The 10880-nt window shown below is 40.7% G+C and overlaps 1 protein-coding gene across 1 annotated transcript in view; it reads right to left on the reverse strand.

The window, feature by feature from the left end:
* rnf213b (ring finger protein 213b) overlaps positions 1 to 10880 on the reverse strand; it is a 106857-nt gene that overhangs the window by 31182 nt on the left and 64795 nt on the right. The window contains exons 38-45 of the mRNA XM_061709148.1: positions 9729 to 9904; positions 7993 to 8199; positions 7264 to 7451; positions 6308 to 6428; positions 4765 to 4865; positions 4487 to 4666; positions 3250 to 3395; positions 1525 to 1624 (exon numbers count right to left, since the gene is read on the reverse strand). Of these exons, the coding sequence (XP_061565132.1) occupies positions 1525 to 1624; positions 3250 to 3395; positions 4487 to 4666; positions 4765 to 4865; positions 6308 to 6428; positions 7264 to 7451; positions 7993 to 8199; positions 9729 to 9904 (1219 nt within the window). The remainder of the gene's footprint in view (positions 1 to 1524; positions 1625 to 3249; positions 3396 to 4486; positions 4667 to 4764; positions 4866 to 6307; positions 6429 to 7263; positions 7452 to 7992; positions 8200 to 9728; positions 9905 to 10880) is intronic.

Consider the following 10880-nt stretch of genomic DNA (forward strand, 5'->3'; position numbering starts at 1 on the left):
TGGCTAGTCCCCCCTCTAAAGTGGCTAGTCCCCCCTCTAAAGTGGCTAGTCCCCCCTCTAAAGTGGCTAGTCCCCCCTCTAAAGTGGCTAGTTCCCCCTCTAAAGTGGCTAGTCCCCCCTCTAAAGTGGCTAGTCCCCCCATTAAGTGGCTAGCCCCCCCTCTAAATTGGCTAGTCCCCCTCTAAAGTGGCTAATCCCCCCTCTAAAGTGGCTAGTCCCCCTCTAAAGTGGCTAGTCCCTCTCTAAAGTGGCTAGTCCCCCTCTAAAGTGGCTAGTTCCCCCTCTAAAGTGGCTAGTCCCTCTATAAAATGGCTAGTCCCCCCTCTAAAGTGGCTAGTCCCCCCTCTAAAGTGGCTAGTCCCCCCTCTAAAGTGGCTAGTCCCCCCTCTAAAGTGGCTAGCCCCCCCTCTGAAGTGGCTAGTCCCCCTCTAAAGTGGCTAGTCCTCCCTCTAAAGTGGCTAGTTCCCCCTCTAAAGTGGCTAGTTCCCCCTCTAAAGTGTTTAGTCCCCCTCTAAAGTGGCTAGTTCCCCCTCTAAAGTGGCTAGTTCCCCTCTAAAGTGGCTAGTCCCCCCTCTAAAGTGACTAGTCCCCCCTCCTAAAGTGGCTAGTCCCCCTCTAAAGTGGCTAGTTCCCCCTCTAAAATGGCTAGTCCCCGCTCTAAAGTGGCTAGTCCCCCCTCTAAAGTGGCTAGTTCCCCTCTAAAGTGGCTAGTCCCCCTCTAAAGTGGCTAGTCCCCCCTCTAAAGTGGCTAGTCCCCCTCTAAAGTGGCTAGTTCCCCCTCTAAAGTGGCTAGTTCCCCCTCCAAAGTGACTAGTCCCCCTCTAAAGTGGCTAGTCCCCCTATAAAGTGGCTAGTTCCCCCTCTAAAGTGGCTAGTCCCTCTATAAAGTGGCTAGTTCCCCCTCTAAAGTGGCGAGTTCCCTTCTAAAGTGGCTAGTCCCCCTCTAAAGTGACTAGTCCCCCTCTAAAGTGGCTAGTCCCCCTATAAAGTGGCTAGTTCCCCCTCTAAAGTGGCTAGTCCCTCTATAAAGTGGCTAGTTCCCCCTCTAAAGTGGCGAGTTCCCTTCTAAAGTGGCTAGTCCCCCTCTAAAGTGGCTAGTTCCCCCTCTAAAGTGGCTAGTCCCCCTCTAAAGTGGCTAGTTCTCCCTCTAAAGTGGCTAGTCCCCCTGTAAAGTGGCTAGTTCCCCTCTAAATTGGCTAGTCCCCCCTCTAAAGTGGCTAGTTCCCCCTCTAAAGTGGCTAGTCCCCCTATAAAGTGGCTAGTCCCCCCTCTAAAGTGGCTAGTCACCCTCTAAAGTGGCTAGTTCCCCCTCTAAAGGGGCTAGTCCCCCTCTAAAGTGGCTAGTCCCCCTCTAAAGTGGCTAGTTCCCCCTCTAAAGTGGCTAGTCACCCTCTAAAGTGGCTAGTTCCCCCTCTAAAGGGGCTAGTCCCCCTCTAAAGTGGCTAGTCCCCCTCTAAAGTGGCTAGTTCCCCCTCTAAAGTGGCTAGTTCCCCTATAAAGTGGCTAGTCCCCCCCATAACTCACCTGTGCTGCAGCAGCAGCTTGGGCAGCACCGATCGGACCACCGGGCTGTTGTCCACGCAGTCCTGGAACGGCGTTAGCGCTCTGGTGCGGTAAACGTCTCCTGCGGGGCAGAACGGAAGTACGAGCGATGATTCCTTTATTACCACCACGTTTATTTATTTATTTAAAGGTTTAGCTATCAGGAACAATGGACATTAATAATACATTTAAACACATAAACACATAGTAAAATATGCCAGAATTTGCCAAAAAGGCTATTTTGCATCTGCTGTCCCTGGACTGGTGTAAAATAGTCAACCTAAAAGAAAAATTATTAAGATATAATCAATAAAACATTTCCAAATAAGAAGGCTACATCAGAATAAAGATTAAAAGGTAAGAGACTAAGCTAAAATACATACACACACACACAGGTTAACATAAACTCAACAACAGACAATTGCTACAAATGAAAACAGAAACAACATGAAACAGTAACATCAACGTTAATAACACAAGAAACAGTAACAACTAACAGACCAAAAACAAACAAGACAAAGCACTAAACACAGAATAAAAGCCATTCACAAAAAGCAACAGTGTAACTAGACAAACTAATAGGCAAAATGACAGGCAGGGCAGCAAGCCAGGAAAATTAAGCACTAAAATGTAATGTTGACAGCCTTGGCCACTAATTAACCACTTTTTTTAGATAAAATTTAAAAGAAGCATAATTTGAATGGTTTCTAATCTCAGTTGGTATGGAGTTCCACTCCAGAGTTGGTAGTAACGAGTTCCATTTACTCCGTTACATTTACTTGAGTAAGTTTTGGGAAATGTTGTACTTTTAGGAGTAGTTTTGAATCACTATACTTTTTACTTTTACTTGAGTAGATTTGTGAAGAAGAAACTGTTCCTCTTACTCCGCTACATTAGGCTACGTTGAGCTGTTACTTTTCTTTTATCCTTTTATCCGCGTACGCATCAATCTCATGACATCACTGGGTGATTCTTTGGTATAAATGTTTGTTTTTGCATGTTTTGTCACATTTACACAGACTCAAACACACACAGAGTTTCTATGAGTTCATGTTTGTTCTAGTTCTGTCTGGTTAAAAAAGAAAAGTACAAAGGCTGGAATTTTTGTGCTACTTGTGCTTAAGTTATTATTTTATTTATTTTATTATTTATAAAAGTACTTGAATTTACTTTAAGATTATTTTAATTTAAGCTATTTTTATTAATTTTAATTGTATTATTTTATTGATTTAATTTGCCTGAAGATGATTATTTTGTACTTTTGTCTGTTTGAATGGTTGTGTTAAAAAAATAAATCAGACGTTACTCAACAGTTACTCAGTACTTGAGTAGTTTTTTCACCAAGTACTTTTTTACTTTTACTCAAGTAATTATTTGGATGACTACTTTTTACTTCTACTTGAGTCATATTATTCTGAAGTAACAGTACTTTTACTTGAGTACAGTTTTTGGCTCCTCTACCAGCTCTGCTTGTCACCAAGGTCTATTGAAAATGCAGACTGGCTAAAAGCACTTAAATACTCACATAAGTGTGAGTATTTGATTAGATTTTCCAGATGTAACTACTTATATTTCAGTAAAATATGGCAGTGATGATAGTCGTTGGATTTCTTGTCCAGTACCTTAATGGTTTTTTTTATATAAAGAAAGCTGAACTCCATCACGGCCTTTGGTCTTTGGCCTCCATCATCGGTTTGCTCTACTCACCGCTGGCAGAGATGAGCAGGGAGAAGAGAAGTTCTATCACTCCGTTTTCGGGGCTCCGCCCTTCGGACAGGCAGGATCTGGACACGACTTCCAGGAAGAAGGAGTTACAGCTGCGTCTGACGGCCGCCTGCCGCTCCAGCGCAGACCTGCAGGAAATACACAAATTAACGGTAGCCGAGGGAACCTTTCTCTCTTGTGTTGCTACAAAAACCCCTTAGTGTCTTAACGCAGGCCTTTATTTGTACTTTTCAAAGGCCACGGTTACATGATGTTTTTTAAGTCAGAATTAATTATTCAGAATTAAATAATTCAGAATTAAACTAGTTTCCTTCGAGTTTACATGGAAATAGTAATCCCGAATTGAGGTTTATATGGAAAACACGTTTGATGGGCTTTATGCAATTCCTCTTAAGGTCTGGGCGTTGGGAAGGTTCTGATTGGATAGGCTTGCTTGTCCTCCTTATATCGTCTACATCAGGGGTCGGCAACCCAAAATGTTTTAGAGCCATATTGGACCAAAAACACAAAAAACAAATATTTCTGGAGCCGCAAAAAATGAAAAGTCTTGTATCAGAATTAGAATGAAGGCAAATGGCAAAAGGTGAAATGTTGAGAAAAAAGTTGAAATGTAGAATGAAGACAGCACGTGCTGCATGTTTCTATACTAGTTAGAACTGGGTCCTCGGCTGCAAATGTAGCTGCTAATGTCTTTCCACGTGACTCTTTTTGTTACGCAAATCTATGGAAGAGAATCAGGGCCAGGCAGGAGAAAAATAAAAATATTATTTTAAAGTAGGAAGATTTTTTTTTCATTATGCACTTTGAGAAAAAAGTCGAAATGTCGAGATTAATGTTGAAATACAATTCAGAGAAAAAAGTCAAAATTTCGTGAAAAAAGTCGAAATGTTGAGATTAAAAAGGAAAGGAAAAAGGAAGAAAAAAGATTAAAAAAAGGAAAAAATAAGAAAAAAGAAAAAAAAGAAAAAAGAAGAAAAAAAGTGAAAAAAGAGAAAAAAAGAAGGAAAAAAAAGTGAAAGCTTCGACTTTGACTTTTTTTCTCGAAGTGCACAATAAAAAAAAAATCTTCCCCTCTCCAATATGTTTTCTCCATCATGGCCCTAATACTCTTCTGTACAAATCTTCATCTCTAGAGCCGCGGGTTGAAGACCCCTGGTGTACATCATCCCAATAAAGGCAGTTATTTCCTCTCGGGTCGTTATTTCCTCTCGGTTTGTACCTGACTGGAGCAGACACAGCTGGGTGAAAGTTTTCCGGCAGCTCGTGTCTGCAGACGGGGCAGGAAGTTTTGCGTTTCTGAATCCAGGTCTGGAGACACGACAGGCAGACGACGTGCTGGCAGGGAAGAAGTGATGGATCTCTGAGCTCCGACAGGCAGACGGGACAAGATACGCCGAACCTGCAACGATACCAGGAAATGAGCAGGTTATTGTATCTGCTGGAGAGGCTTCTGGATCCAAACCTTCACATCAATCCAAACAGAACCGTTGCACCGACCTGAGCTCTCTGCTCATGCACTCGTCGTGGAAGGAGTTGAGGACACGGATGAGCTGCTGCAGAGAATCCACACTTCGTATCTCAGGAGACTCTTGCATGTGCTGGTTGAGAACAAAAGAAAATCATATACGTGGTTATTTTCAGGGTTTTTCACATACATGTCCCAAAATAGGCCATAAAACGTTCACCATTTTGTATAGTTGCTATTTCTTCTTGCAACACTCTTCAAACATATGAACTATTCAAGTTATTATTTTGTCTTTTTCCTTCTGCAAACGTCTCCTAGACTTGTAGTTAAGATCGTCTAAACCGAGACCAAGAACCTATAGAGACCAGAGAGGATCAAGACCAAGACTTATTTGTCCTCAATACTCCACCCTCTCCTTAGAAGCTGTTTTTTACGGAAGGATATTAGGACCAGGCAGGAGAAAAATATAAATAATATTTTAGAGGAGGAAGATTTTTTTTTCATTATGCACTTCGAGAAAAAAGTTGAAATGTTGAGAAAAAGTAAAAATGTCGAGATTAATGTTGAAGTACAATTTCGAGAAAAAAGTCGAAATTTCAACAAAAAAGTCGAAATGTTGAGAAAAAAGTTGAAATGTCAAGAAAAAAGTCGAAATTTCAACAAAAAAGTTGAAATGTCAAGAAAAAAGTCGAAATTTCAACAAAAAAGTCGAAATGTCGAGAAAAGAGTCGAAACTTCAACAAAAAAGTCGAAATGTCAAGAAAAAAGTCGAAATGTCGAGAAAAAAGTCGAAATTTCAACAAAAAAGTCGAAATGTCGAGAAAAGAGTCGAAATTTCAACAAAAAAGTCGAAATTTCGAGAAAAAAGTCGAAATGTTGAGAAAAAAGTCAAAATTTCGTGAATAAAGTGGAAATGTTGAGAAAAAAGGCGAAATTTCGACTTTATTCTTGAAATTGTATTTCATCAATAATCTCGACATTTTGCCTTTTTTCTCGAAGTGCACAATAAAAAGAATCTTCCCCTGTCAAATATTTTTTCTCCTGCATGGCCCTGATACTCTTCTGTATCTTTAACACACACATCTACTAAAAACAGACGTGGAATAAAACTTTTACAAACACCAGAATTTCTTGAACAAAGTTGAAATGTTGAGAAAAAAGGCGAAATTTCGACTTTAATCTCGAAATTGTATTTCAACATTATTCTCGACATTTCAACTTTTTTCTCAATGTGCACAATAAAAAAAAATCCCCTCTCAATTATTTCTTCTCCTGCACGGATGGCCCTGATACCTTTCCCTAGTTTCCTTGCTTTTCTGGAGGAAAGTCATTTATACATAATATTGTTAATGTAATAATATTAATTATCATGTGTTTGTACAATAACATACCTTTGATAATGTATGAATCATCACTCACACATAAAAAAATAATTTTATTTTTTATTACATTTTATTTTTCATCTTGGGCGCCCCCTAGTGGCCACTGGGCCCTAACCAGCCGCTCAGTTCACTTATGCCTAGTTTAAGATCTGAGGAACCATCTTAAAAAATGTGGAAAAAAAAAAGTACCTACATTCAGAAGATGGTTGCAGTATTTCAGAGCCAGTCCTTTCAATCTGGAGTCGTCTTGTTCCATCTTGAAAAGAATGTGCTGGATGAAGGAAGCGACGGCTAACAACCCGTCCCACGACGACCTGAAGGAGAGATTCAGTTCTAAATAAACCGAACAAACACTTGCAAAGAGAGAGAAGTTGTATATAAGTAATTAAGTAAGTGAGTAAGTAAGTAAGTACGTAAGTAAGTAAGTAAGTACGTAAGTAACTAAGTAATTAATTAAGTAAGTAAGTAAGTACGTAAGTAACTAAGTAATTAATTAAGTAAGTAAGTAAGTACGTAAGTAACTAAGTAATTAATTAAGTAAGTAAGTAAGTACGTAAGTAACTAAGTAATTAATTAAGTAAGTAAGTAAGTACGTAAGTAAGTAAGTACGTAAGTAAGTACATAAGTAACTAAGTAATTAATTAAGTAAGTAAGTAAGTACGTAATTAAGTAAGTAGGTAACTAAGTACGTAAGTAACTAAGTAAGTACATAAGTAAGTAAGTAAGTAATGAATTAAGTAAGTAAGTAAGTAGGTAAGTAAGTACGAAGTACGTAAGTAACTAATTACGTACTTACGTAAGTAAATAAGAAACTAAGTAAGTAAGTACATAAGTAAGTAATTAATTAATTAAGTAAGTAAGTAAGTAACTAAGTAAGTAAGTAAGTAAGTAAGTAAGTAAGTAACTAAGTAACTAAGTACATAAGTAACTAACTAAGTACATAAGTAACTAAGTAAGTACATAAGTAAGTAAGTAATTAATTAAGTAAGTAAGTACGAAGTACGTAAGTAACTAATTATGTACTTACGTAAGTAAATAAGAAACTAAGTAAGTAAGTACGTAACTAAGTACGTAAATAAGTACGTCAGTAAGTAAGTAAGTACGTAATTACGTAAGAAACTAAGTAAGTGTGTGTTCCACTTCAATCACCTGATGGAGGCCAGGTGCTGCAGGTAGGTGGCGCTGCAGAGCGCGGCGTATTTCTGGCTCAGAGCTCGGTCCAGACACGGTTGCAGTAACTCCACTCTGCTCACGAAGGACCGGCAGTCGCCGACCGACGTCAGGGGGAGAAGCTTCGTCTGATCTACGCTGACGCCCAGAGCTAGAACGTCCTCCACCTGGAGGAATAACAACGAGATGTAAGTAAGTAAGAGCTAGAACGTCCTCCACCTGCAGGAAATAACGCAGAGATGTAAGTAAGTAAGAGCTAGAACGTCTTCAACCTGCAGGAATAACAACGAGATGTAAGTAAGTAAGAGCTAGAACGTCCTCCACCTGCAGGAATAACAACGAGATGTAAGTAAGTAAGAGCTAGAACGTCCTCAACCTGCAGGAATAATAACAGAGATGTAAGTAAGTAACAGCTAGAACGTCCTCAACCTGCAGGAATAACAACGAGATGTTAGTAAGTAAGAGCTAGAACGTCCTCAACCTGGAAATAACGCAGAGATGAAGGTCAGACAGCAGGAAGTTCAGGTTTTTATAGATGCCAGGCCAAGGAGGTCAGCTAGTCCTGTCTGAGCTTTTTATACCGACAGAATTCTGGTTCTACGGCTTTTCACATTTAAAAAATAAACGCAGGTCCCGTCAAGACTTTCAACAAAAGCCCTGATAAAGACATAAAAGCAGAAGTTCAGGGTTTAGTTTTCTCATTCTTACCATTCCCAGCGGGTCGGTCCTCCTGGAGCATCGCTGGAGAACGTCTGCGGCTAACTGAGGCTGCAGGAGGAAGACGTGGATCAGCAGGTCCAGTTTGGCTGAGAAATGTTTGGCTGCTGCCGCGATCCAAGCAGGAGAGAGTTCAGCTGGTTCTCCCACCAACTCTTGGAGCTCCGACACGCAGCCCTGCAGCGCTCCGGAGAAAACCTGCCAACAACATACACAATCAAACTCCTGGAGCTCCAACACGCAGCCCTGCAGCGCTCCGGAGAAAACCTGACAACGACACGCACAATCAAACTCCTGGAGCTCCAACACGCAGCCCTGCAGCGCTCCGGAGAAAACCTGACAAGGACACACACAATCAAACTCCTGGAGCTCCAACACGCAGCCCTGCAGCGCTCCGGAGAAAACCTGACAAGGACACGCACAATCAAACTCCTGGAGCTCCAACACGCAGCCCTGCAGCGCTCCGGAGAAAACCTGACAAGATGGAAGGAGCATTCATGCATATGTTCTGGGAATGCGACCGTTTACAAAGTTATTGGAATTCAATTAATTAGTCCTGGACAACATTTTTTATTTAAGCAGTAGTTTATATTTATTAAATGACACATCATTTACAACTAGATAACCAAAAATGCAGGATATTAATTTTGATCACTTACTTTGCAAAGAAATGTATACTTTTATTTTGGAAGAACGATTCCCCGCCATCTTATAAGACTTTCATAGATCAACTCACAGCATTTCTACCATTAGAAAAACTAACCTTGGAAAAATATAATCATGACCATCTTTTTCAAGAATTTTGGTTCGCATTATTCTCTGGTTTAGAGAACTTCATTGTAGCTGATTGCTGTTTTATTGCTGTCATTTACTTTATGTATCTTATGTACAGTATCTGTAGGTATTTGAGTTTTGATGCCCCTATTGTTATTTACTGATGTTATTTTCCATATTTTTATTCACTTACTTATTTTTTTTCTGTCCAGTTTATTTATTTTATTTATTTATTTTTTGTGTATGTTTTTGTGCTTTTTTGGGGGGGGGGGGTTGGCGGGAGTAGGCACGCGTGCACAAAAGAAAATTGTAAGACCCACCCTCATTAAGAATGTATCTGATTGTCTTTCTTTTGTGAAATAAAAAGATATTAAAAAAAAAACCTGCCAACGACACGCTCGATCAACCTTCCTGTATGATTGTATATTGTTTATATCAGGGGGGGCCGACCCGCATGCGGCTCTTTTTCCGGTGTCTTGCGGCTCTTGCGACTTTATTTGATGGTGCAGTGAAAGACAGACACGTAGGAAGTGGGGGACAAATATGCCGCGACTGGAATCGAACCCAGCGTCGCTGTTCATAAGTCGCCTGCTCAACCCGTTGCACCATACCGGCGCTAGCGCTTTGTTCATGAAGATGAACAAAGGACGTTTTTAACAAAGTGGGAGAGTTTAATATATATAATATAAATTAAATATTAATATTTAAGCAAAACATCACGACAGGCCGTGTTATACGCTCATTATATCACAGCTGAGCGGCGTCTCCGGCACCGATGCAAAGTTATGTATTGCTTTTATAAAAGGGTAAAAAGTAAGTAAGTACATAAGTACTAACTCACTCACTCACTCACTCACTCACTCACTCACTCACTCACTCACTCACTCACTCACTCACTCACTCACTCACTCACTCACTCACTCACTCACTCACTCACTCACTCACTACCGTACCTGGAGCTGGTCCTTGGTCTTGATCTCCAGCGACAGCAGCAGGAAGTCGTGCAGAAACAGCAGTCCGTACTCCGACCGTTCGATCTCCGGGAGTTTCTGGAGGAATCCGCCCAACCGGCTGCTGTTGAAGCTGCTGATGAACTTCAGGATCCGCTCGGTGCAGCCGTTCTCCGTTACTGCAGAGAAACGTCAAGGACCCGAGGAATAAAATCATCGGTTTTAAACTCAAACGGTTGATACGATTCCAGAAAACAGAAAGAAAAACCCACAAAGAACTTGAAACTGAAACTTAATGACTCTTAAGGGTGATTTTAAACTAGAACCCTGTAATACCTGCTATAGAACCCTGTAATACCTGCTATAGAACCCTGTAATACCTGCTATAGAACCTGTAATACCTGCTATAGAACCTGTAATACCTGCTATAGAACCATGTAATACCTGCTATAGAACCCTGTAATACCTGCTATAGAACCCTGCAATACCTGCTATAGAACCCTGCAATACCTTGCTATAGAACCCTGTAATACCTGCTATAGAACCCTGTAATACCTGCTATAGAACCCTGTAATACCTGCTATAGAACCCTGTAATACCTGCCTATAGAACCCTGTAATATCTGCTATAGAACCCTGCAATACCTGCTATAGAACCTTGCAATACCTGCTATAGAACCCTGTAATACCTGCTATAGAACCCTGTAATACCTGCTATAGAACCCTGTAATACCTGCTATAGAACCCAGTAATACCTGCCATAGATTGTGCAATACCTGCTATAGAACCCTGCAATACCTGCTATAGAACCCTGTAATACCCTGCTATAGAACCCTGTAATACCTGCTATAGAACCCTGCAATACCTGCTATAGAACCCTGCAATACCTGCTATAGAACCCTGCAATACCTGCTATAGAACCCTGTAATACCTGCTATAGAACCCTGTAATACCTGCTATAGAACCCTGTAATACCTGCTATAGAACCCTAAATACCTGCTATAGAACCCAGTAATACCTGCCATAGATTGTGCAATACCTGCTATAGAACCCTGCAATACCTGCTTATAGAACCCTGTAATACCTGCTATAGAACCCTGTAATACCTGCTATAGAACCCTGTAATACCTGCTATAGAACCATCTAATACCTGCTA

Source organism: Cololabis saira, chromosome 19 (assembly GCF_033807715.1).
Source record: "Cololabis saira isolate AMF1-May2022 chromosome 19, fColSai1.1, whole genome shotgun sequence".
Classification (NCBI taxonomy): domain Eukaryota; kingdom Metazoa; phylum Chordata; class Actinopteri; order Beloniformes; family Belonidae; genus Cololabis; species Cololabis saira.